Source organism: Capricornis sumatraensis, chromosome 10, assembly GCF_032405125.1.
Source record: "Capricornis sumatraensis isolate serow.1 chromosome 10, serow.2, whole genome shotgun sequence".
Taxonomy (NCBI): Eukaryota; Metazoa; Chordata; class Mammalia; order Artiodactyla; family Bovidae; genus Capricornis; species Capricornis sumatraensis.
In genome coordinates, this window is record NC_091078.1 from 106,003,673 (window position 1) to 106,028,360 (window position 24,688).

The 24,688-nt window shown below is 63.9% G+C and overlaps 1 protein-coding gene across 2 annotated transcripts; it reads right to left on the reverse strand.

Moving 5' to 3' along the window:
* Nucleotides 1-179: 179 nt before the first annotated feature.
* Nucleotides 180-24,688, reverse strand: ALDH1L1 (aldehyde dehydrogenase 1 family member L1). 2 transcript variants are annotated; one of them, XM_068982639.1, is made up of 23 exons: nucleotides 24,571-24,688; nucleotides 21,945-22,094; nucleotides 20,825-21,059; nucleotides 20,145-20,310; nucleotides 18,830-18,931; nucleotides 18,231-18,320; nucleotides 16,529-16,666; nucleotides 13,629-13,754; nucleotides 13,200-13,291; nucleotides 12,476-12,623; nucleotides 11,068-11,187; nucleotides 10,103-10,230; nucleotides 9,200-9,350; nucleotides 8,970-9,040; nucleotides 6,733-6,838; nucleotides 5,160-5,247; nucleotides 4,690-4,783; nucleotides 3,944-4,043; nucleotides 3,776-3,874; nucleotides 2,888-3,053; nucleotides 1,812-1,917; nucleotides 1,161-1,360; nucleotides 180-381 (listed from the first exon to the last, which is right to left on the reverse strand). In XM_068982639.1, exons 2-23 carry the CDS (start codon nucleotides 22,069-22,071, stop codon nucleotides 326-328), a joined length of 2,709 nt encoding a protein of 902 aa, XP_068838740.1. In that variant the 5' UTR covers nucleotides 22,072-22,094; nucleotides 24,571-24,688; the 3' UTR covers nucleotides 180-325. The 2 variants fall into 2 exon arrangements, with proteins under 2 accessions (XP_068838740.1, XP_068838741.1); XM_068982640.1 differs by lacking the exon at nucleotides 24,571-24,688 and adding an exon at nucleotides 22,643-23,545.

The window sequence follows — 24,688 nt, forward strand, 5'->3', positions numbered from 1 at the left end:
TGCCCCAACCCCATACTCCAGAAAGGGGAGACAGTCAGGGCCGGAGAGGCAGGCCACGCCCCCTCAGACAGGGTGGGTCCCCTCTGCGGCTCATCTCCACAGCCAGCCCCAGGCAGGGGGGCAGGGCCCAGGAGTCAGGGCTTGCGGGTGGGCGGGGACACGGATGCTGGCCAGGACCTTTATTCACATGGGGTCATTTCCTGACCGAGCCTGAGGTCACATGGATTGGGCAAGGTGGGGGTCCCGGATGGGGAAGGGTGCAGGCCAGAGGCTTCCACCGCATCCGGGGTCGAGCCCACAGCCGGGGACGGTCCTGAGACCCTCCTCAGTACTCGAAGGTGACCGTCTTGACCCGCAGGTACTCGTTCAGGGCGGCCTCTCCTGCAAGAAACCCGTGTCGGGGGCAACGTCACGGTCCCAGCAGCTGCTCTGGTGGGCGGCGCTGGCGTGCCCGGCGCTGTGGTCATCTCAGAACCCCCACCCCCCGTGTCACCCCCCAGACTCCCTTCTTCCACGGCTCTGAGGGGCCCTGCTGCTCTTCCGCACGTTGCTGCGCCTGCCAAGCTGGGCACCAAAGCCGATCCCCACAGGATCCAGCCCCCAGCTGCTGGCTTCCACAGTGGCAGAGTTGGGGGTGGGAGCCACGCCAACTCATGCAGGGGCCAGGGAAAGGGGGCACCGGGCAGAGGCCCACTTCCCTGGGAAGGCCGGGCCCGGTGCCACCCTTTCTGCCTCGGCACTCACATCACCCTCTCGTGTTCGCCCAGCCCCCACAGGCTCCCTCTCTGAGGATGAAGCCGGAGCCTGATCAGGGCTCCCAGGCCTCCTTGATCTTGATCTTGCCCTTGCCTGCCCCCCGGCCCACTCAAGCACTCAGCCTCTCTCTGCAGCTCCAGTAGCAGTTCCTCCAGCCGCTCGGGTCTCAGCCCACACCGGGAGGCCCACCCAGCGCCCAGCGGAAGCCACTGTCCAGCCTCCTGCTCAGACCACTGTCTGGACAGCTTCTAGCAGCATCTGACTCCCTGCCTTGGTCACCGGCTTGTCGGCTCCCAGCAAGAAGTAAGTGGCCATCTCGTCAGCTCTACCCTGGCCCCTGGGCTGAGCGGCCTCTAACGGGTGTTTGCTAAATGAATAAATGAAAGCAGGCATGGCTGGCTTACCCAGGTCTTTGCCGAACCCTGACTGCTTGAACCCTCCGAAGGGAGCGGCCACGTCAGTCTTGTTGTATGTGTTGACGAACACAGTGCCAGCCTCCAGCTTGTCACTGACGTACAGGGCCTTGTTGATGTCCCTGGTGAAGACACCAGAGGCCAGGCCGAACTCCGTGGCATTGGCCCGAGTCAGCACTGCATCCACGTCGCTGCAGGGATAAACCAGGAGGGCCTCCGTGAGGAGGGCAAGGGGCCAGCCCTGGACGGAGAGCACCAAGAGGCCTGCAGGCCTGCCCCAGGCGGAGCCCGACACGGCACCGGGCCAGGAACGGTCAATCCTGCCAGCCAAACTGCAGATTCGCAAGTGAAATAAACGATGACTGCTGGGCAGGCCCGAGGTTTGGCCAGTTCACGACGCAGCCGTTGGGACTCAAGGCGGAAGCCAGCGTGCTGTGGAGCTGGAGAGATGCGGAGGACACCCCCGGCGGGCCTGAAGCCCTGCAGCCACCCCCAGCCGGGGTCGCCTCCTCTGTGCCGAGAGGACTCTGTGGGGGTCCGGCTGCGTCCACAGCCCCACCAGTCTGAGCTCCCTCCCCGCAGCTCATGTGAAGACCCTGGTGACCAGGACGGGCTCTCAAGAGGCCTAAGCGGGACCCGTACCCGTCGGCAAACCGAGAGATGATCATGACGGGCCCAAAGGACTCCTCCCGGGCTATGAACATGTGGTCCTGCACGTCTGTGAAGACCGTCGGCTCGAAGAAGAAGCCTGGGGGGAGACGAGGGATTCGAGACCCGCCAGTGTCTCCCCTGCCCCGCACGCCAGCCACGAGCCTCGGGGCCTTTCAACCTCCGTCCACCACCAGGGGCCAGTGCTGAGCTGGACACACCCCCTCCCATCCCGACTACCGCCCCACAGGCCCTTGCCACTCCATAGAAACGTTTCCGGCATCAGAAAGGCTTTCTCTAACTGTTTCACCTCTGGACACAGAGTCATGGGCCCTGAGACCCGCTGCACTGAGATTGAATTTGGCACAATTCAGGGAAAATCAAGAGACTTGCAACTCTCTCTCTACTGTTTAGAAGAAGAAAACAAGAAGATGAAATTAATAGTGTTGTTAGTGGCTTAGTTGCGTCTGACTGCAGCCCCATAGACTGTAGCTCACTAGGCTCCTCTGTCCCTGGGATTCTCCAGGCAAGAATTCTGCAGTGGGTGGCCATGATGCCCTCCTGCAGGGGATCTTCCCGATCCAGGGATCAAACCCATATTTACCGTCTGAACCACCAGGGAAGCCCCTATTAATTCAATAAAATATTCCATGTTTGTATATATTTACAAATTATAACAGCAATTATAATTTTTAAAACGTGTGTCATGGATGGACACTTGTTGACTCACAGGGTGTGGGTGTGGCCTGTATTCACTTGTCTGCAAAGGAAACGTGCCCCCCAGCTCTTCGAGCTCCACAGGCCAGTCTCTGCACCCTGCTACCCCATCCTGCTCACACCCCTCTTTGCCTCCCCACAGAGAGCTGCATGCTGGGGTCTGACCTCCAGCTGGGAGGAGGCTGTATGCACGCCCTACACCTGGTCTGACAGGTGTCCCAACATCCAAGCTCCCCCACCCCTGAGGTCCTAGATTGGGGGGCGGAAGTCTGGGAGCCTGACTGCAGGGGCCTGGCCCCTAGACACTGCCCCAGAGGCCATGCCGCCTGCTGCCCGGTCCGCAGGGCTCTGACCTGGCCGAGGAACCTGCTTCCCGCCGCACACCAGCGTGGCCCCCTCCTCCACGCCACGCTGGCAGTACTCCAGCAGCTTCTGCAGGTGGGCCAGGTGATTCTGTGGCCCGTGGTCGGTGTCCCGGTCCAGGGGATTGCCAATCTTCATCTTCCCCACCTCCTCCACCTGCAGGTGCCCTCCGGGTCAGAGTTGCCCGGGCTTCTGACCGCGGTCACCGCCTGACCCGCCTCCCACAGACAAATCTTTGGTGACCGACCACTGGGTCCTGAAGAAAGTCCACACGCCAGATGCTGGCCTCTGGAATCATGTTCTGGTTCCAAACCTGCCTTCTGGGTTGAAGCCTCAAATGCACCCTCTGTTCAAGGGCATCTGGACTTGGTGTGGGAGCTGGGATGGTGCAGGTGTGCAGGGAGGGGGGAGGGCAGGTGTGTGGGGAGGGGGGCAGGTGTGCGGGGAGGGGAGGGCAGGTGTGCAGGGAGGGGGAGGGCAGGTGTGCAGGGAGGGGGAGGCCAGGTGTGCGGGGAGGGAGGGCAGGTGTGCAGAGAGGGGGGAGGGCAGGTGCGGGGAGGGAGGCCAGGTGTGCGGGGAGGGGGAGGCCAGGTGTGCGGGGAGGGGGAGGGCCGGTGTGCGGGGAGGGGGAGGGCAGGTGTGCGGGGAGGGAGGGCAGGTGTGCGGGGCAGGCGGCAGGGACAGGCAGCATGTGGGTTGGAGCCGTGGGGTTGCTACTTCTTGCTGAAATACTAAAGTGCTGGAAAGACTTATCACGGCCACCCCGAGGGGTTCAGGACCCAAGTGGCTCGTGCCGGACTCCACTGCCAGGCCCTCCGTGGCCCCCAACGCCCTGCTGCTGGCAAGCAGGCAGTGCCAGGCCCAGTGACAGGACCTACCACTCTCTGCACAAACTGGTCGTGGATGGAGTCCTCCACAAAGAGCCGGCCGGCGGCGATGCAGTTCTCGCCTTTGTTGAAGAAGACGGAGCTCATGCCCTGTGCGGAGGGGAGGACAGCGCTGGGTTACAGCCCCTGGGGCCGCCCCCCGCCCCCCGTAGTGCTCACCATCTGCACGGCCTTGCCCAGGTCACAGTCTGCAAAGATGAGGAGGGGCGACTTCCCACCCAGCTCCAGGGAGACCTTCTTCACATTGCTCAGGGCGCAGCTGAAAGGGACAGGGAGAGATGGGCTGGGACACGGGGTGGGGGACACAGGACACGGGACACGGGACACGGGACACGGGACACGGGACACAGGACAGGGGACACGGGACACGGGATGGGGACCCGGGACACGGGATGGGGACACGGGACACGGGATGGGGACACGGGACACAGGACACGGGACACAGGAGATGAGACACGGGACACGGGATGGGGACACGGGACACAGGACATGGGACATGGGACACGAGACACAGGACATGGGACACAGGAGATGAGACACGGGACACGGGATGGGGACACGGGACATGGGACACAGGACACAGGACACGGGACGGGGGACAGGGGACACGGGACACAGGACATGGGACACGGGACGGGGGACGGGGGACGGGGGACACGGGACATGGGGGCTGAGGGCAGCTCCAGTGCGGGGTCACTCGCAAGAGCAGCCGAGGATCTGGGCTGGAGGGTCCCTGTGAGGCCAGGCCCGCACCTCCTCCCCTCCCCCACCGTCCCAGCGCAGGCCTTGCTCTCGCGGCACCCCCCACCCCCAGACCCTCTCCGCCTTCAGGCTGACTCCAGAAGGAGGTCGCGGAGCCCCACTGGCCCGCGAGCCCTGGCCCCTCTGCCCTCTCCACCACCCACCTTCTCATGATGCGCTTGCCGACCTCGGTGGACCCCGTGAACCCGATCTTCCGCACGTCCGGGTGATCTGACAGCCTCTGGCCGACCAAGGAGCCTGTGCAGGATGGGCGGGGGGCGGGGGGGGTCAGGGCAGCCATGGAGCCTGGCCACCCGCCGCCAGCCACCCAGGGCCACACACGCCCGTCCTCCCCGGGGGCTCGGAACCTCCCTGGGAGGTCTTCTAGCCTCTCAAATGCAGTGTGTCTGAGACTCAACTCCTAAGCTCCCTCAGTCCCTCTCCCCTTCCCCGTTCTCCATTCAGTCAACAGCCTCTCCTCGCAGTCAGCGGCTGCAGCCAACAGTCACGCTCCCCACCCCCCATCCAGGAGTCCCCCAGTCTGGGGCTCCCCCAGGCAGCACCCCCACCAGGCAGCCCCCTTCACGTCGGGGCGCCTCACACGGCAGGCCTTGTGCCCTGTCCCCGGCCATACCGGATCCCGGCAGGACGTTGACCACGCCCTTGGGGATGCCCGCCTTCAGGGTCAGCTCCGCAAACTTCAAGGCGGTGAGCGGGGTGACCTGAGGGCGCGGGACAGGTGGTCAGGTCCAGAGGGCTGGGCAGCGGGAGCCGGGCACCCGGCTGCTCACCTCAGCGGCTTTCCCCGCAGCCCCACGCCAGGCCGGGGCCCCTGCACCTTCCCCCGCCGCCACCTGTTTGCGCCAAGCCCTGGGGCACCAGGGCCATGCCCAGAGGCCGAGGGCACTCCTCGCCCTGGTCCTCAGGACCACCGGCCCTCCTCTGCCACTGCCCATGCCCGCTGGCCTCCAAAGGCTCCTCAGTGCCCAGCCTCACCCTGCCCACCCTGTGTGATGCTGCCGCGGCCAGCCTGCCTCCACGCCCCCCAGTCTGGGAGAAGCCTGGCTCGGGGGTCTGTGCCCCCCGCCACCTGCCGCCACCGCTGGGCCTCTGGGTGAGCAGTGCCTGGGTGGTTGCTCAGACCCTGAGGGGCTGGGTGAGTGGACGCTCCAGGGACCACTGCCTCGACCTGTCAGCAGCCCCCCAGCCTCAAGGGAGAAGTTAAGGGTCCCCTCAGGGGCTGCAGCGATGCTTCCGTCAGCAGACATGTGTGCAAGTCAGTGGGGAATTTATTGTGTGTTACAATGCCTGAGGAGTGCGGGACTCTGGTGAGCAGGTATCACTTCACTGGTTTCTATTATGTTAATACCGTTGAGGCCCAACCACCCCAAAGGAGCTGAGGGAGTGAGACGCCCCAGCCCACTGCCCCAGCATCAGGCCTGCAGCTCCTAACTGATTTCTCTGAAGTCCAGACGAAGGATGGTGGCTCGTGTGGTGATCCCCACCACAGGCCACGCTGCACAGGCCGCTCCAGTGCAAGGACCCTGTCATGCGGCCTCTCCGAGAAGGACCCGTCCCGTGGCTTCTCTGACAAGGACCTGTCATGTGGCTTCTCTCAGAAGGACCCCATCACGTGGCTTCTCTGAGAAGGACCCGTCACGTGGCTTATCCGAGAAGAACCCTGTCACGTGGGATCTCTGAGAAGGACCCCCGTCACGTGGCTTCTCCAAGAAGGATCCCCCCAGAAGGACCCCATCACGTGGCTTCTCCGAGAAGGACCCCCCCCAGAAGGACCCCTGTCACATGGCTTCTCTGAGAAGCCCAGTTGGTGGACAGAGAGGAGCTTCCCCCGGATGTTTGGGGTTTGAAGCTCCAGCTTTAATGGTAGATGCCCCAGGCTCACAGCCCAGAGTTGGGTCCCGGGGCGCACAGGGGGGCAGAGCTGGTGTCCCCAGAAATGACGCAGACGCTCACCAAGCGGTGCACACACATCCCGTGCAGCCTGACTCGGCCCCAGGACCCAAACACACCACGTCTTCCCTGTGGGCCGGCCCTCGCAGGCTGCTCTCACCTGCAGAGCCTTCTCCTTCCCGCCCGTGCGGGGTTGGGGGGGCGGGGGGTTGGAGGGGCCTGCGGCCCGCCCCCACCCTGCCAGGTAGCGCCCGCACCCTCCAAGCCCGCAGGCCCCGGGCTGCGCCCGCACCTACCTGGGCAGGCTTGACCACCACCGTGTTGCCCGCGGCCAGGCAGGCAGCCGTCTTCCAGGACAGCATCATCAGGGGGTAGTTCCAGGGGATGATGATGCCGCAGACCCTGTCGGGGAGGCAAGCTGGCCTTCGTCTGTGCACGCCCCCGGGGCCCCTGCCTGGGCCTCGCGGCCGCCTCCCTCCTCTCCAGGCCAGGCCCTGCCCAGGGCCAGTGTGCAGCTGCCTGCCCGGGCAGAGTGTGCCCAGTCTGCGGCAGCCCCTTCCCAGGAGGGGTGATGGCAGAGGATGCTGCGGTTTCCACTGGGACACCTTCTAGGGACACAGCCTGGAGCCGCCCCAGGAGGAGGATGACAGCAGGCGGGCACGGGTGGGGACAGGCAGGGCCTGGGAGACGGTCTGGGACACAGGGGTGGACAGGCGGCCATGAGAGAGCGTCAGAGGTCATGTGTGTGGGCAGGAGGATGTGAGAGACGGTCAAGTGTCACTTGGGTGGGTGTGGACGAGGGTCCTCCTGGGCATTAGGCCAGGGCCATCGCCATGGGAACAAGAGGGACGTGGTCTGTCTGGGGGCCTGAGGAAGCCTGCACGCTGTGCGCTGAGAGGTGGTGTCCAACATCGGTGCTGCCCCTCGTCCCAGAGAAGCCTCTGGCTGGGCAGTGTCTCCACGGAGGGACCCCCACGTCCTAGGAGAACGACTGATGGCACCATGTGGCCTGCTTCCTCCTGACCCTTAGAACCTGGAGATGGCAGCCCCTCTCTGTGGGTCAGTGAGACAAGCTCACCCCAAGGGGGCCCCTCGAAGACCAGGTGACTGCCGTTTCCTCACTCCCACTGCCGTCTTCACCACCGTCTTCACCACCGTCTTCACCACCGTCGTCTTCACCGCCATCTTCACCGCCGTCTTCACCGCCGTCTTCACCACCACCGTCTTCACCACCACCGTCTTCACCATCGTCGTCACCACCGTCGTCACCACCGTCGTCTTCACCACCGTCTTCACCATCGTCGTCACCATCGTCGTCACCACCATCGTCTTCACCGCCGTCTTCACCGCCGTCTTCACCGCCGTCGTCACCATCATCTTCACCGCCGTCTTCACCGCCGTCGTCACCGCCGTCTTCACCACCATCGTCTTCACCGCCGTCTTCACCGCCGTCGTCACCACCGTCGTCACCATCATCTTCACCGCCGTCTTCACCGCCGTCGTCACCATCGTCGTCACCATCATCTTCACCGCCGTCTTCACCGCCGTCGTCACCGCCGTCTTCACCACCATCGTCTTCACCGCCGTCTTCACCGCCGTCGTCACCACCGTCGTCACCATCATCTTCACCGCCGTCTTCACCACCGCCGTCTTCACCGCCGTCTTCACCGCCGTCTTCACTGCCGTCGTCACCATCGTCGTCACCGCCGTCTTCACCGCCGTCTTCACCGCCGTCTTCACCACCATCGTCTTCACCGCCGTCTTCACCACCGTCGTCACCGCCGTCTTCACCACCTTCTTCATCACCTTTTTCACCATCATTTTCATCTCCGTCTTCTCCATCATCATCAGAGAATGTTTCCCCAAACAACGACAGCCTGGCCGAGCCCAGCAGTGGGAGGAGGGTGCTCAGAGACCAAGGCAGACAGGTCAGTAAGAAGCCACTTGGCCTGCAGAGCAGGACTGCAGTGCAGACTGGGGCCAGCCTGGGGCCCACACACCTTCCTGGGAGTGGTGGGGTGTGCCGAGGGGTTTGGAAAGCTGGTGCCCACCCCAGATACACCGAGCAGACCCAGAGGGACAGAGCTTGAGAGGGAGCAGGGCAAGAGCCCCAGGAAAGAAGGAGAACTGGGCTGGGGGCTCCAAAGCTGAAATCCTGCAGAGATTTGCTGCCACCAGGGCTGGGTCGTGCCTGCAGCCCTGCCTGAGGGGGTGACCTTATCTGGAAACAAGGTGTCTGGCAGGTGGGGTCTGCAAAGGAATGAAAGGTGAAAGTGAAGTTGCTCAGTCGTGTCCAGCTCTTTGCAACTTCATGGACTGTAGTCTACGAGGTTCCTCCATCCGTGGAATTTTCCAAGCAAGAGTACTGGAGTGGGTTGTCATTTCCTTCTCCAGGGGATATTCCTGACCCAGGGATTGAACCCGGGCCCCTAGAGCCACCAGGCAAAGGAATGGCTGTCTGATAAAATGTGGCTGGGGAAGGACCTCTGAGCCCCCACATGCATTCCTGGGAAGTGCCCAGCCCGTGACTCACCCGACGGGCTCCCTCCGGGTCATAGTCAGGTTCCGGTTGGGTCTGGCCTGGTTGATGGGGATGGTGGAGCCCTGGATGAAGCAGCAGAGGCGTCACTGGCGGGGTGGGGGGGGCTCTGGCTATCCCCTGCCGGGCAGCTCCTTGCACCCAGGCCCAGGGCGGGATGGGACTGTCTGTCCCGAAGCCCCAGCTGGCGTTGGACAGGACGGCTGAGGCACTCGGAGCCCCACCTGGATCTTGTCACACCAGCCAGCGAAGTAGCGAAAGGTCTGGACGGACATGCCCACGTGCGTCTTCAGGGCCAGCGTGTAGACCGCGCCTGCGTCCAGGGCCTCGATGGTGGCCAGCTCCTCCTGGTGCTGCTCCATGAGCTCCGCCAGCCTGGGGGGGGGCGGGGCGGAGGGGGCGCTGGCCTCAGGCTGGCACAGCCCGCCTGCCCTCTCGGGGGTCTGCCAGCCTGGGGGGGGCGGGGCGGAGGGGGCGCTGGCCTCAGGCCGGCACAGCCCACCTGCCCTCTCAGGGGTCTGCCAGCCTGGGGGGGGGCGGGGCGGAGGGGGCGCTGGCCTCAGGCTGGCACAGCCCGCCTGCCCTCTCGGGGGTCTGCCAGCCTGGGGGCGGGGGCAGAGGGCAGGGGCGCTGGCCTCAGGCCGGCACAGCCCACCTGCCCTCTCGGGGTCTGCGGCCCATGCAGTCCCTGGCCTCAGTGTTGTCATCTGTTAGATGGGGTGGCATTCCCTTGGCTGGAGGGGCTGCTGTGGGCTCCTGGGAGGTGGGATGCCCCCCATGTGAAGGCCTCACCTCTGGGAGCAGGATTGGGGGGTCAGGTGGAGCCCACCCGTCCAGAGCCGCCCTCAGCCTTGAAGGCGGCTGACCTGTCCTTCTGCCCCGGCCACCGGCAGGCCCCAGCACCCCCGTCCGCTCCCAGCTTGCTGGCCCCTCCAGGGACCCCCAGGGAGGCAGCCCCCAGGTCCTGCCTGGCTGAGCGGCCACCAGTGGGAGCACCGCAAGTCCTCCCTGGGCATCTGCTGGCCCCGGCTTCACCGGAAGGGGGCGGGACACAGGAGGCTCCTCCCCGGGGCCGCCCGCTGCGCAGTCCCGAGTCCTCCCGAAGTGGATGCGGGCGGGGCTCGCACCTGAACAGGAGGCGGCCGCGGTCCCGCGCGCTGATCTTCCCCCACAGGCCATTCTCAAAGGCGTCCTTCGCAGCGGCCACGGCCTTGTCCACGTCGCTGACCTGGGCCAGGGACACCTGGCAGAGGACCTGTGGGGGGGCCGTGCCCTGAAGCCCTCTGGGGCCCCCGCCCCCTGGGGCCCTGCGGGAGAAGGCCCGGCTCGCGGGGGGCGGGGGGGGGCGGCCCGGCTCGCTGGGGGGGGGGGGGCCGGCCGGTGGGAGGGGCTGTGTTTCCGTGTCCCCGGGGCTTTAGCTGCCTGGATCCCCAAACAGGGCAACGGACGCAGACTGCAGCTCAGCGTCTTTGACCAAGAGCAGAAGCAGACCCACACACTGAGGGGGTCCCGGTGGGGAGGTTTGTTTCTTAATAAGCCTGCCCGAGCCCCTGGATCCTGTGCCCTGAGGGTGCCCACCTGCCCTGCAGCTCAGGCCTCCACCTAGACGGGCCGGGGGTGGGAGTGGGGCTGAGGCTGGCGTCCGCACGGCCTCCCGCCCGGGGTCCCCAACGGTGGCCTGTAGGTGCTGACATCCCCTGACAGGCTTGCCTGGGGGTCCTTGTCTGGGTCCACACGGCCCACCTGTTACTCTCTTTAAACCCCCTCAGGACCCGCCTTCTGCGTCCAGTCCCTGTAGGTGTGCGTGTGTAGGAGTGTGTCCATCTCAGAACGTGTGTGTGTGTGTGTGTGTGTGTGTGTGTGTGTGTGTGTGAACTTGACCGCCTCTGCTCTGATGTGATGCCCGACGGCCACAGCCAAGTAGTCTGAGAGCCTGGGATGCTGAGGGCCTCAGTGAGGGGGGCCCTGACTGGGGGGGGGGTGAGGGGGAGGGCGGGGGCCTCCTAACGCGGGGGGGGGTGTCAGTGGGCAGGAGAGGGCCCTGAGGGGTCATGGAGAGTGGTGGGGCTGAGGGCCCCGGGCCTGAACTCACACTGCCGTCTGTCGGGTTGATGGTCTCGTAGGTCTTGCCGCCCTCGGCGTCCACAAATGCGCCCCCAATGAACAGCTGATGGGGCATCCGGAGGGTCAGCTTATTCACGGCTTTTTCCACCTGAGGGGCAAGGACCTCAGGTTGGAGCTACAGGGGCATCCCTGACAGGCAGGGATCCCCCCCAGAGACATGGGGACTACTTGCCCCGCCAACCCTTCAACACACAAGCAGGGGCCTGGGGTCTCCTCACGGATCCATCCCTGCTGCCGGGGGCTGTCGTGCGGGGCAGAGGTGACGGCTGAGACAGAGACGCAGGGCCAGCCTGCCGGCCGAGCGGCCCCGGCCCCAACCCTTGTCAGCAAGTGACAGTGGCGACCAACGGGGGTGACACGGCTCCGCTGCATCGCTCGCACACGGGGCCGCGGGGTGGCTTCTCCCCTGATGTCCACGACCCGAGGCCAGCCTGGCGTCCACCCGGTCTCCTCCCCTTCCTTCATCAGCCTTGCTCCCAACTCCCAGCCAGACAAACCATCACAAAGCTCATTCCCGTAGGAGCTGTAGCCTAACAAGACACCCCAAGGGTGGTTTCTGCAGAGTTTCTTTACAAATAGGTCTGCGTCACTTTCTCACACTTCACACACACGAGCTGAATATACAGGGTCGTTTGTTTTCCTTCTTGGAAGCGAAAGTGCAGAAGTTGCTCAGTCGTGTCCGACGTTTTGTGTCCCCGTGGACTCCAGGCCAGAATGCTGGAGTGGGTAGCCTTTCCCTTCTCCAGAGGAGCTTCCCAACCCAGGGATCAAACCCAGGTCTCTCGCATTGCAGGAGGATTCTTTATAGCAGCTGAGCCGCCAGGGAAGCCCTTCTTGGGAAACCATTCCTAATTCCTCTCTCTGTCCCATCGGTCTCTCTGTCTCCTGCGTCAACCAAAGGCCTTTAATGCAGTGACTGGTCGCCCGGGTGATGGAAGAGCCGGAGGCTGAGCCCAGCAGAAAGCCTCTGCCAGTGCTGAATCAGGACGAAGGGAGGAGGTGGTGGAGCCCAGAAAAGGGGTGAGGGCCAGCAGGAGGGGCAGGACGGGAGCTGGAGGCCACACCAGAAACCCGCAGTGGAGAAGGGGCGGCAGAGACGCACTGTGGACGCGTCTCCTCGACAGCCCGTTTCCTGCCCTGAATCTTAGACAACAGCGACCTCTGTAGAGTCTGCCCCACCGCCTGGCATCTTCAGGCTGCTCGGAGTTACCACGGGGAGCTTGGTCACCAAAGGGCAGGCTCTTGGGGTCCTGGGCTTCTGGATGCCCAGGCTTCCCCGGGTGTCCCTGTGGACCCGCAGATGTGGGTGCCTGTGGGGTGTGCAGGCTCACACGGCCCGTGCACCCAGGCCTGCCTGCGGGGCTCCCGGGACTCACGTAGGCGATGGCACACTCGGCCTCCTTGTCGTCCCCTCGCAGCCTTCTCACTAACAGCTGGATGAAGTCCCCGAAGGTGGTTGCCATGTAGACATCTTCATTTTCCAGTTCCAGGCCGTCACACAGCTCCTTGACCTCCTCCACCAGCCTGGAGGACAGAAGGGGGGAGAATGGAGCCTGGACAAGGCCCAGGGTCCTGCCCTCCTCTCAGCAGAGCTGGCGGCTCTGCTCAGCACCCAGAGCATGGGTGCTGGTCTAGAATCAGTCTGGAAAGCCCAGTTTGTGGATCCGGAGGCTCTGGGTTCAAGTTCCGGCTCCATCAGCACTAACTCGTGATCAGTTGCTTCGGGAGGGCTTGCGGTCGCTTTAAAGCTGCTGCACACCGTTTGCTCTTCCTCCTGTGAGGTGGGGTCTCAGCCCCTGCCCTGCCCTGTGCCTGCCGAGTCCTTCTGGGGAGGCAGCCTCTTCTGTCTGCTTGCTGGGCTTCCGCTCACAGAGCCGTATGCAGCCAGCTGCACGTCCAGGCCCAGAGTGGCCGCTCCGGGGCCGTGACCCCCCTGGGGATGGCCGCACCCGCCCACCAGCTGTCCCACGCCAGGTGGGCACAGGCCTGCACACCTGTGTCCTTTCTGGATCTCTGACCCACACAGTGCCCGCTCCTCAGTTTGGGGGTGACGTCCAACTCAGAGACCCCAGGGGCTCCACCCCCGCCCCCCCACCTCACCTGACGACGTTCACGGATGCGGCCCCTGACTTGAAGAAGTCCGTGGACTCGTCCACCTCCAGCACGCTGGGGAGGATCCGCTTCCAGGCATCCTGGAGGGCAGGGCAGTGAGAACGAGCCCCCAGGCCCAGAAGGCAGCCCCCGGTGCAGCCCGGCCCCAGGCGGGCCTGTCCCCTCCGGGCTTTGCTGCACCCAGGGCCGGACGGTCCTTGGGTGATCACCTTCCTCCCAGCACCCGGCTGTAGGCCCTCATGTCGTTGGGCGGTAGGACCCAGCAGAGGAAGGAGGGCCAGGGGACATCCGGAGGACAGAACCACGGTGTGCCTGAGGCCAGGACACACAGACTCCGGGTGTGCACGCCCTGCCCCCAGCAGAACACGCGCCGAGGGCATGCACGCCCCCGCCACAGCAGCCCCGCCGGCTCCTCACCCGCACGGCCTCCGCGGTGCCCAGCTCCTCCTCCGTCAGCTCCAGGGTGCTGCTCTCTGCCCTCCTGAAGAAGCGCGCAGCTGGGATCATCTTCCCATCCTCCAGCTGGATGTTCTTCACCAGCAGCTGCGACAGGAGGGCCATCAGTGCCCCCGGGCCACCCTGCGGCTGGCACGCACTCCCCCTGTTCTCCCCTAAGTAGGCCTGGACATGCGCAGGGTGTGAGGAGACCAGACGGGCGGGGGTGCGGGCAGCGGTCGGGGGGACCCATGTCCTCCACCCCAGCATGCTCGCAGGCTTGGAAACCCACAATGGCTGTATTTGGAGAAGGAAATGGCAGCCCACTCCAGTATTCCTGCCTGGAGAATCCCATGGACAGAGGAGCCTGATGGGCTGCAGTCCATGGGGTCACAGAGAGTCGGACATGACTGAGCGACTCACAACAGTGGCTGTATTATTCTATAAAACCGATGCCTGCGTGTGAAACGGAAGTCGTCTCAGCACTGCCTTGAAGGCCAACGGAGAAAACAGTCAGTCACCCAGCACCCAGCTTGCAGAAACCACGTGGAGACTGGCCCCGGTCGTCAGAGGCTCCCTCTGGGTGGGGGAGCGTGTGCGCTCACGGCAGAGGATGTGTTTGCCAGGTGAGATGCTCTGTGAAGAGCGCCCGCCCCCCCCAGAACTGGAGCCAGGCTCCCTGCTCACTGCGCCCACCGCCCCGACTGCTGCCCTGTGTGCTCTGGAGCCCCAGCCCAGCCCAGCCTGGCTGGACGTTCCTGAAAGACCCTCAGCCAAGGGCCACCACGACTGCCGCTTGGCCTCACGGTCCCTCAGGGATGTCAGGGAGATTGCGGCCCAACCCATGTGGCTGGTGCCTTCCTCCGGCGGCTGTGCCAGGGCCTGCACCCAGGCCCGTCCTCCACTGCTGCTGGCAGCTAAGCTCGGCCCCGGCCAGCAGAGAGGCCTGCCTCTCTGCGACCACCATCCTCCTCCCGGGCTGCCTTCCTCCAGAACTCACACGCACATGCTCCCGCCTGGGTCTGCTGCGGGAACCTGGCTGAGACAGATGCCTCATTCAACTGCAGCACCGCCCACGAAGGGGCACCCAGGCGCTGTGACCCGCAGGCGGCCTCGGGCCAGCAGGACAGGCACCCAGAGTGAGCTCTCACCGGTCCAAGCCAAGCTGCTCCCTGCCCTGGCCTGTTCTCACGGCTGCCTCCATGCATTCAGCATCCGCAGAGTCCCCTGGAGCTCCCCCAGTGCCCCAAGACCCCTGCCTGCCTCCTTCTCCGCTGGCCCGGGCACCTTGGGGCCCAGGCCACCTGCCCACCACCTCGTGCGGTGGGTGTCACGGTGAGTGGCAGGCCCGGAGCCAGTGGGCAGGGCCGGAGCGCAGCTCCGCCGCGGACGTGCGTGGGTAACAATAGACGGGGGGTCTGAATTTCTTTGCTTCAGTTTTCTACTTTGGTAAAATGGTGAAATGCTAACACGGGTCTCATACAGCTGTGGGGAGAACCGAACTGTTTTAAACAGAGCGTGGCTCTCAAGCACACATCAGCATTCAGCTGCATAAATCCTGGGTGTCGCCCTGAGCTGCTGTCGCTAAAGTGGGTCAGAGCAGCTTACGTGCCTGGCGGGACTTCCATTCAAAGAGAAGGAAAGCATGCATGCTCTGTGCACCTGGACTCTGCTGGGCTTAGACAAGGCCTGGGCACAGGGCTTCCTGGACAAGACCCTCCGACTCTGACGCCCCACAGGGCCCCCAGCTCAAGACCCCCAGTTACGCCCAGGCACAGGGCACTCCGGACAAGACCTTCTGACTCTGATGCCCCCCAGGGCCCCCAGCTCAAGACCCCCAGTTACGCCCAGGCATAGGGCTCCCTGGACAAGACCCCCCGACTCTGATGCTCCCCAGGGTCCCCAGCTCAAGACCCCCAGTTACGCCCAGGCACAGGGCACTCCGGACAAGACCTTCTGACTCTGATGCCCCCCAGGGCCCCCAGCTCAAGACCCCCAGTTACGCCCAGGCATAGGGCTCCCTGGACAAGACCCCCCGACTCTGATGCCCCCCAGGGCCCCCAGCTCAAGACCCCCAGTTACACCCAGGCACAGGGCACTGTGGACAATACCGCCCAACTCTGATGCTCCCCAGGGTCCCCAGCTCAAGACCCCCAGTTACGTCCAGGCACAGGGCATTCTGGACAAGACCCCTCAACTCTGACGACCCACAGGGCCCCCAGCTCAAGACCTCCAGTTACACCCAGGCACAGGGCAATCCGGACAAGACCCCCCGACTCTGACGCCCCACAGGGCCCCCAGCTCAGGACCCCCAATTACACCCAGGCATAGGGCTCCCTGGACAAGACCCCCCGACTCTGATGCCCCCCAGGGCCAGCTCAAGACCCCCAGTTACGCCCAGGCACAGGGCACTGTGGACAATACCGCCCGACTCTGATGCTCCCCAGGGTCCCCAGCTCAAGACCCCCAGTTACGTCCAGGCACAGGGCACTCCGGACAAGACCTTCTGACTCTGATGCCCCCCAGGGCCCCCAGCTCAAGACCCCTAGTTACACCCAGGCACAGGGCACTCCGGACAAGACCCCCCGACTCTGACGCCCCACAGGGCCCCCAGCTCAAGACCCCTAGTTACACCCAGGCACAGGGCAATCCGGACAAGACCCCCCGACTCTGACGCCCCACAGGGCCCCCAGCTCAGGCAGGGCACCTGGCCAGTAAGAGCCCAGGGCAGGCCTTCCTGGGACGGATGCCGACCCAGCAGGAGAGGCTCTTCCCTCCTGGATTCTGTGGACCCCTTTCCCTGTTTCCTCCAGAATGGCCTGGAGTCTCCCTGCGGGGCCTGAGCCCACAGTACAGACCAGGAGTTGCAGCAGCACCCTTACCATCTGGCCGTCGTTCCCAAAGAGGACGAGGCCCGCTTTGGTTACCACCCCTGGCCGGTGGGCGCCTGGGATGGGCAGGTCCTCTCCCTCCGGCTCCAGGCCCGCAGTGTTCAGCGTCGAGTTGAAAAACGTCAGCTTCTGTTGGGGACCAGAAACCAGAAGGTGGAGATGAGAGGGGGGCCCCCGTGGCCCAGCAGGCGGTGCTGAGCAGGCGGGTGATGACGGGCTGTGATGGCGCGGGGCCGGGACAGCCCAGGTGTCAGCGCCCAGAACACAGACAAGACCTGGGCAGGCAGGAGGCCCCAGAAGGGGCCCCTCCCACCACACATGGGACTGTGACCTCCAGCCCCAGGGTCAGACACCTGCAGAAAGTGTGCTCAGCCAGCACTGAGGGAGGGCCTGCCTGGGGACGCGCCATGCCCCGGCCGTGGTGCAAAGGGGGCTGGTGGTGGCAAGGCCAGAGACCCTGGACGGTCTGGGAAGCCCGCCCACGAGCAGCGGTTCAGATGGTCAGGGGCTTCATGGAGGACAGGGCTGTCCTCGAAAGGGCCTGGCTGAAGCCCCCCCACCCCCAGGGCGAAGGCGAGTCAGGGTTGGACTGGGGTCTCTGAGGGCTGCTCAGTTCAGTTCAGTCCCTCAGTCCTGTCCGATTCTTTGCGACCCCACAGACTGCAGCACGCCAGACCTCCCTGTCCATCACCAACTCCCGGAGTTTACTCAAATTCATGTCCATCGAGTCAGTGATGCCCTCCAAACATCTCATTCTCTGTCGTTCCCTTCTCCCGCCTTCAATCTTTCCCAGCATCAGGGTCTTTCCCAATTAGTCAGTTCTTTGCATCAGGTGGCCAAAAGATTGGAATTTCATCTTCAGCATCAGTCCTTCCAGTGAATATTCAGGACTGATTTCCTTTAGGATGGACTGGTTTGATCTCCTTGTAGTCCAAGGGACTCTCAAGAGTCTTCTCCAGCACCACAGTTCAAAAGCATCAATTCTTCGGCACTCAGCTTTCTTTATAGTCCAACTCTCACATCCACACATGACTATTGGAAAAGCCATAGCTTTGACTAGATGGACCTTCGTTGGCAAAGTAATGTCCCTGCTTTTTAATATGCTGTCTAAACGGAGACCGGCCTTGGAAAGCCCGGAGCAGACGAGACAGCTCAGTCACACAGCAGAGCTTAATTTAGCTTCTTTTGCAAGACAAGCAAGACCAACTTGACCTCAGGCACTCCTTGCTTGTGTCTCTGGAAATCATAAGCAAAGTTTAAACTGCTCCTCAAAATCGAAATTAAGCGACCTTTAGCCAAATCCCTGTCATTTAAGCAAACTCTTGTGACGGCCAGTCACTGTCTCCTCACCGTGTAGCCTGCTTCATGCCAGCAGACCGGGCGTGGTCTGGGGGCTCCTGGCTCCGGACCATCTCCTGCACGAGTGCTCAGCACACAGGCACTGAGTACCGCCTTGGTGATTCCGTGCCTTCGCTTCTGCTGTTTTGGAACTTTTGACCGCCGGGGGGTGAGAGTCTGACCCCAGAGCTGCTGCCTGGCCTGGAGGCCTCGTGCGTGCAGACCCTACCCCTCCAGGGTCCGGGGGGCTGGGGCTAGGGTCTGGTGGTGGCTGGTGACCATATAGCTCACACGTTCCAGCATTTCAGCAGCAGGGGGCCCAGGAGCACGGCCCGTCCCGGCCGCAGGGACATACCTGCCCGCAGGCCTCTGTCCAGGCGCCTGGCACCTTGTCATTCCCACGGATCCAGTTATGAATGGCCTCTGCCGGCTGGTCCCAGTCGATCTGCAGGGCAGGATGTGTGCTCAGCGGGCCCTCCCTGCGCCCCGGCCTCCCCTCCTCCCCATGGGCCCTCCTGGCGCTGGGTGGAACCTGGGAATGGGCTGAGGAGCCCTTCCTCTGAATCCCAGAGCTGGGCCGGCCTTCCCATGGGGCCCGGCTCTGGGTGTGCAAGGACCCTCGGTCTTTCACGGGATGTGAAGGGCAGGATGGTTTGTGGGGAGATGACACTCTGTGGTCATGAGGACCAGGGCCCAACACACAGGGCCACCCCCCAGGTTAGGGCGGCCCCATAGGGCTCACCAGGTCCCTGGAGAGCACCCCCTGAGCCCTGATCAGAGACCCAGCCCTGAGCCCCCCAGGATCCCCAACCGGGGCAGCCCCCAGGAGCCCGATGCCTTCCTGGGACTCATCTGGCAGACGACCGGCCTCCCGCCAGCCCGTCTCCCTGGGGCCCCCGCCCTCCCTAAAGAGGAACCGGGGAGAGTGCAGACACCTGGTCCCTTGGCACTCACCCTGGCCGTCTCCTTCCTCTGAATCCCCTCGTAGGTGGCGCCATCCTCGGGTTGAGGGAGTCTGGGGGCTTTGCCCTCGGCAATCAGCTTCACAGCCTGAACCTGGGAGGCAGGGGCAAGGGGGTGTCTGAGGCATCAGGACCCTCCCCTCGGCCCTGGGCTCACAGTCTGAACTGTGGGATGGTGTAGACCCTCCCAGCACCGCGCCTGGCTCAGGACAGGCACCACGCCTGGCTCAGGACAGGCACCGCGCCTGGCTCAGGACAGGCACCGCGCCTGGCTCAGGACAGGCACCAGGGGACCTGCTTTGGGAGCAGGTGGGCCTGTGGCTGAGAGCGGGGCCCAGGGCTGGGGGCGAGCCCTGCCGTGCTCTGGAGACGCCCCCGTCCGCCTCCTGCCCCGCTGCCTCCCCTGCTGGACGCGCGGCCCCTCGGGGCTGCACAACAGCCCCAGCGTCAGCTCCTCGGCCTGCCCTCTGCCTCCAGCTCCTCAGAACCCCCTTGGACTTTCCGGTCATGAATTCTCGGGGAAAGAGGGTTTCTTGTCCCCTGGAATCAGGAGGTGTGGACCTTGAGCCACCAGGGACAACTCCTCTTCCTGACCAAGGGTGCCCGACCTGCGGAGGAAGCTAACCAAACGGGAGGCAGGATCAGAGTGGAGAACAGAGCCCCTGCCGGGCCCAAGCCTCTGGGCTCAGCCAGGCTCGAAGATGTCCCTGTCTGGAGTGTCCTCTCAGAAAGGAGCCCAGAATGCGCCTTTTTGCCCAAGGTTTGCTGAGTTGTTCTGACGGCCGTAAGCAAGTCCCTTCTAGTAGAATGGTGTCGATGTTCAGTCACTCAGGCGTGTCTGACTCTCTGTGACCCCATGGACTGCGGCACACCAGGCCTCCCTGTCCATCACTATCTCCCGGAGTTTTCTCTGATTCATGTCCATTGAGTCAGTGATGCCATCCAACCATCTCATCCTCTGTTGCCCCTTCTCCTTTTGCCTTCAATCTTTCCCAGCATCAGGGCCTTTTCCAATGCGCCGGCTCTTGGCATCCGCTGGCCAAAGGATTGAAGCTTCAGCATCAGTCCTTCCAATGAATATTCAGGACTGGTCTCCTTTAGGATGGACTCGTTGGATCTCCTTGCAGTCCAAGGGACTCTCAAGAGTCTTCTCCAGCACCACAGTTCGAGAGCATCAATTACATGTTCTAACCCTGCCTCTGTGAAACCCTGAACTGAGAGTCCCTCCCACTTGCAGAATCCTAGCCAGCTCAGGGCAGTAGCTGGCACTGGGGAGCCCTGGGGTAAGTGTGCAGCCCCGCCCTTACCATGCCTTTGACACCTTCCGGGAAGAGAAAGCGGTTGTACAGGGAGCTGACGGTGTCGTCCGGGAGGACCTCACACTCCTTCTGGAGCAGCAGGTCCCCAGTGTCCAGGCCATCGTCCGCCCAGAAGATGGTAAACCCCCCTTTCTTGTCCCCATGGATGAGGGTCCTAGGGATGGAAGAGTGACACCTGAGTCCGGAAGGAAAGACCATGGAAAAGGGGTCCTGGGGCCCCTCCCTGCGTCCCTAGGGAAGGATGAAAGAGGGGAGATGGCGTTTACTGATGCAACCCGCGTGCCAGGCATCGGGCGGAAGAAGCCCGAATGCTTCCTCCTTTATCCTTCCTGCCGTGTAACAGCCTCACACGCCCCTTCTACAGATGCAGAGACTGAGGCCCAGCGAAGTGAGGAGACGTGCCTGGAGGTCAGGGGGCTGAGTCCCAACCGGTCCACCTACCAGCCCGCCCTCTCTTCCGGCTCAGACACCGGCCTCCCTTAACGGCGCCTCCGACGGCCCCACCCTGCAGACTCTCGCCCTCTCATCGAGAGCTGTCTGCTCTGGATGTCTCTAGTCCATCTCTCTCTCTAGGTGGGCAGGCGGGGGTGGATGGTGTCTGGCAGCGCTGACCCCTCGGGGGCCCCTGGAGCGCAGCCGCGGAGCCTGGGGCGGCCGGCCTGTCTCACCAGTTGATGGCGGAGGCGCCCCGGTGGCGCGGCAGCAGGCTCGGGTGGTAGATGATGGAGCCGTGCCGGGGGGCACTGATGACCTCCATGGGGATGAACTGGCTGCAGAAGGGCAGCACGTTCAGCTCGGCCCCCAGGGCCTGGTACTGCGCAACCACGTCGGGCAGGGCCCGCCCCTTGGCCCGCCAGCGGGTGAACTTGAACACTGGCACGCCGTCCTGCTCAGCCTGCAGGCCTGCAGGACAGCGGGTGAGAGTCTATCCCCAGCCTCCGAGCCCCTGCCTGCGGGGTGGGGGGCTCCTGCACCCCTCTCCAGGCCTGTCCCCCCCAGCACCCCCACTGCCCAGCCAGGGCCAGCCTCTGAGACATCTTTGCCTAGACTGACCCTGCCAGCTGCCAGGACCTCTGAGCGCCTCCGTCTCCCAGACACCCGCGTGGCCCCTGACCTCTTAACCTACAGGCCCCACGAGTGTGTTCCCCTGCCCGGTCGAGGAGCAGCCCCAGGCAGGGGTCACAATCACAGGTTGTGCTGGGGCAGGTGCGGAGCAGTGGTGCCTTGGCCTGCGGTGCTCCTCGTGGGAGCCCCCTCTTCCTTCAGAGCCAGCCCCCCCGTCCTGAAGCATTCAGGCCTGAAGGCCCAGCCCTTGAGCTGAGGCCCCAGCTCAGCAGCGATTCTCACACCATGTTCCTTCTGGAGAAGGGGTGTGTCCCCGGCAGCTTGTTGGACATGCAGACCCAGGCCCCATCCCATCCTGGGGGCAGAAACTCTGGGGCTGGGCGTGGGGGGCAGGGGCCTCTGCTCAATAGGTGCTCCCGCCGGAGATGGGTGCAGGGCTCGCTCACGTCCAAGAACCCGACCCCGGTGATTCCCGCCCGGCAGCCCTTTCGGAGCCTGGGTGAGGGGAGAGGGAAGCCTGGGGTGCTTGGACTGTGGGGTCCTGGGTGCAGGCCGGCCTTCTCCACCACCCTTCCCTGTGATCCACTTTGTTCCAGAAAAGCGTGCCGGTCAGTAGGCCCTGAGCAGGACCGAGGGTGGACCTGTGTGATCGCTTCAGGCCAGGGAAGCTCATGCAAGACCCGCAGGCCCCGCTGCCACCGCCGCCCGCCGGGCACCACTCACCAAGGGGGTCTGCCTTCCCGTCCTTGTCGGGCACAGTGAACACGCCCACCACCTCGTGGCCCTCCTCCCGCAGGCGGCAGTAGACCTCCTGGCCGAACAGGCTCTGTCCGATCACTGCGATCTTCATGGCGGCAGGCCGGGCGGGAGGACCTGGGCAAAAGGGACGCAGCATCCCATGGGGCACGCTGGCCCAAGGGGGCAGCCCGCCTGCTCCACCCCACCCCCAGGCCCAGCTCTGGGCACCCTGGGTGACCAGCTACTGCGGGCAGGGGTCCACCTGGGGGGCGGAAGGGGAGGCCACAGGGCTGAGTGGTATGTGATCGCAGGCCCTGGCTCCCCCACCTGACGCCCGGAGCCCCCAGCCCAGCACCCAGCACTGTGTGCAGTGTCCTCCCAGGCCATCCGAGCCCTTCTCTGCAACGGACCAGCCCTGCGACCTCAGTTAGGTCACATCAGCTTCCGTCCCCTCATTTGCTGATGACGAAGCTGCTCCTCAAAGGCTTCCAGCTGCAGGCCGGGTGCTCCCCAAGCGGGAAGCGGCGTGGGGTTGCAGACTCGGGGCCTGTCCACTCCACGGTGCCTTTGGATGAACCGAAGCTCTTAAACTGAACACAGGACCCTGCACCGAAGCCCCCTTCATGCGGAATGGCTTTGTATTGTGCTCAGGGAGTCGTCGCCGCCTCCAAGTCCCTGCACACCTTCTCTTCACCTCCCGGTTGTCTGACAGAGGGGCAGGGGCAGTCTCCTCTCCAAATGTTGCTGGAACTGCTAGACACCCTCACGCGCAACACACATCAACAGGCTTCACAAAGAGTAACTGAAAATGCACCGCAGATTTGAACATAAGATGCAGGCGTATGGAACGTCTAGGGGACAACAGATGAGAGCACCAGTATGTGGTGCTTTTCAGATTCAACAACAAAGGCAGAATTTAAAAAGAGAAAAATAAGCTGGACGTCATCAAGATTAAAAACTCTGCACGAGACGCTGTCAGGTGAGTGAGAATGGCGTGTGTATGGGAGGTACTTGTGTGTAGTGTGTGCGGTGTATGTGTGTGTATGGTGTATGTGCTGTGTGTGTGGTACACGTATTTGCACACATGTGTTTGGCAGAGTAAAGCCTGGAAGGACTCGCACAGAAATATCAAGAGTTACCAGGCAGGGTTTGGGGGTTTGGAAGTCTTCTGATAGCCATAATTTTCTTTTTCTTACCAGAATGCTGTTTTTTAAAATATTGGGTGTGTATTACTTGTGGAAAATTAAGAGGACAAAGAAGGTCCCTCTGGAAGCAGGCGGCAGGGTCAGGAAAGCCCCCGTGGAGCCGGTGGGCAGGAGCCCTGGGTGGGGACAGTCCACCTTGAGCTTCGGTGCAGGGAAGGTCAGGTCGGGGGGCGGCAAGTGGAGGAAGGAGGAGACCCACAGCCCCTCGGGGGGCCTCCTCCCCAGGTGGCACCTCGGTTCCCTCCTCCCGCAGGACTCAGGGACACTGTGAGGCTGCGCCTGCAGCAGGGGGACCCTCAGGGTCTCCAGGCCCCCTGCCCAGTGGTCAGGCCCTGCTCAGGGCCCCTGTTCCGAGCTGCGGTCAGAAGGCCCTTGAGCTGGGCAATCAGCCACAGGCGTCGGTCCCCAGCTGCCCTTTGCTGGCCCAGCACCATCTCCGTGCCTGCTGTCATTCCAGCTGGTCACCTGGTGGTCCACACACTCGTGACCCCCTCAGCCTGCAGGGCCACGCTCCATCTGCGACCCTTCCAATGGTCCTGGGCCAAGGGATGGGCCACCGCGTAGCTGCCCTGGGTTCAAGATTTCCTTGTCTCCCAACGCCATCGGGTAGGTTCATGGAGGGGGGATTTGCAGAGGGTCTGCGGCCAGTGGCCAGCGGTGGGCAGAGGCCCCAGATTTTCAGAATCAGCCTCAGCCGCTGAGGGCTATTGTTATAACGCCTCTCAATTTTAGCCCAAGAAACTAAGATTCAGGGCTTAAGAAAGTTGCCCGATTTTTGGAAAATTGAGGGGGCAGGAGAATTGGGGTACCTGGTGGGGGTGCCTGCCTCTCCGAGGCAGGTGGCAGGTGAGGGGTCCTGACAGACCCCGGGAGAGCGTGGGCTGTGAGCAGCTTGAGTAATGCAACACCCAGACCAGGAAGGGGGCTACCCTCACCCCCGGCTAGGGTCTGGAGTCCCGTCTCTTCCCCGAGGGGAAGGATCGGGGCAGGTGGACTGGAGCTGTCCAATCACGAGAGGTCCTCGCGCCCGGCCCCCCAGCTCTGGCCAATCAGGGAGGACCACCCCCAGTCCCGAGAATGGGGTGAGGGCCTTAGGAGGCTGCAGGACCCTCTGGTCACCTCCCCCCTCCAGCCTCTGTTTTCTCTTCTGGAAGCGGGACTGATGACGCCCACCTTCCACGGTGCGGCTTCGGCTTCGGGAAGCGCCTTCTCCCCTCGCCCTTCCTCCCGCGCGATCCTGATCCCCCAGCGCCGGGCCCCTCAACGCGGTCCTGCGGCCAAAGGACCCCCAGCCAGGCCGGGAGCCTCCGCAGCCCCCAGCGGAATCCCACCTCGCTCCCCGCTGTGGCCCGGAGCCCCAGAGCAAGAGCCGGGGCAGCCTCCCTGCCTCCCTCCAGGGGACTCACCACGGAGGAGCGGAGGAGCGCAGACCTGACTGTCCAGAGGGACCTCTGAGTCCAGGTCCGGGCAGGGGACGGCGCTGGCGCTGACCCGGCCTGGGCGGTGGGGAGAGGTGGGGCTGGT

Excerpts from the sequence above, each read along its gene's own strand:
- ALDH1L1 (XM_068982639.1), bottom strand. The coding sequence starts at position 22,071 with ATGAAGATCGCAGTGATCGGACAGAGCCTGTTCGGCCAGGAGGTCTAC. Across the intron at positions 18,932-20,144 it reads CGGAAGGTGTCAAAGGCATG|GTTCAGGCTGTGAAGCTGAT; the intron begins GTAAGGGCGGGG and ends CCTGCCTCCCAG. Across the intron at positions 5,248-6,732 it reads TGGTGGTCAAGCCTGCCCAG|GTCACCCCGCTCACCGCCTT; the intron begins GTAGGTGCGGGC and ends CCGCGCCCTCAG.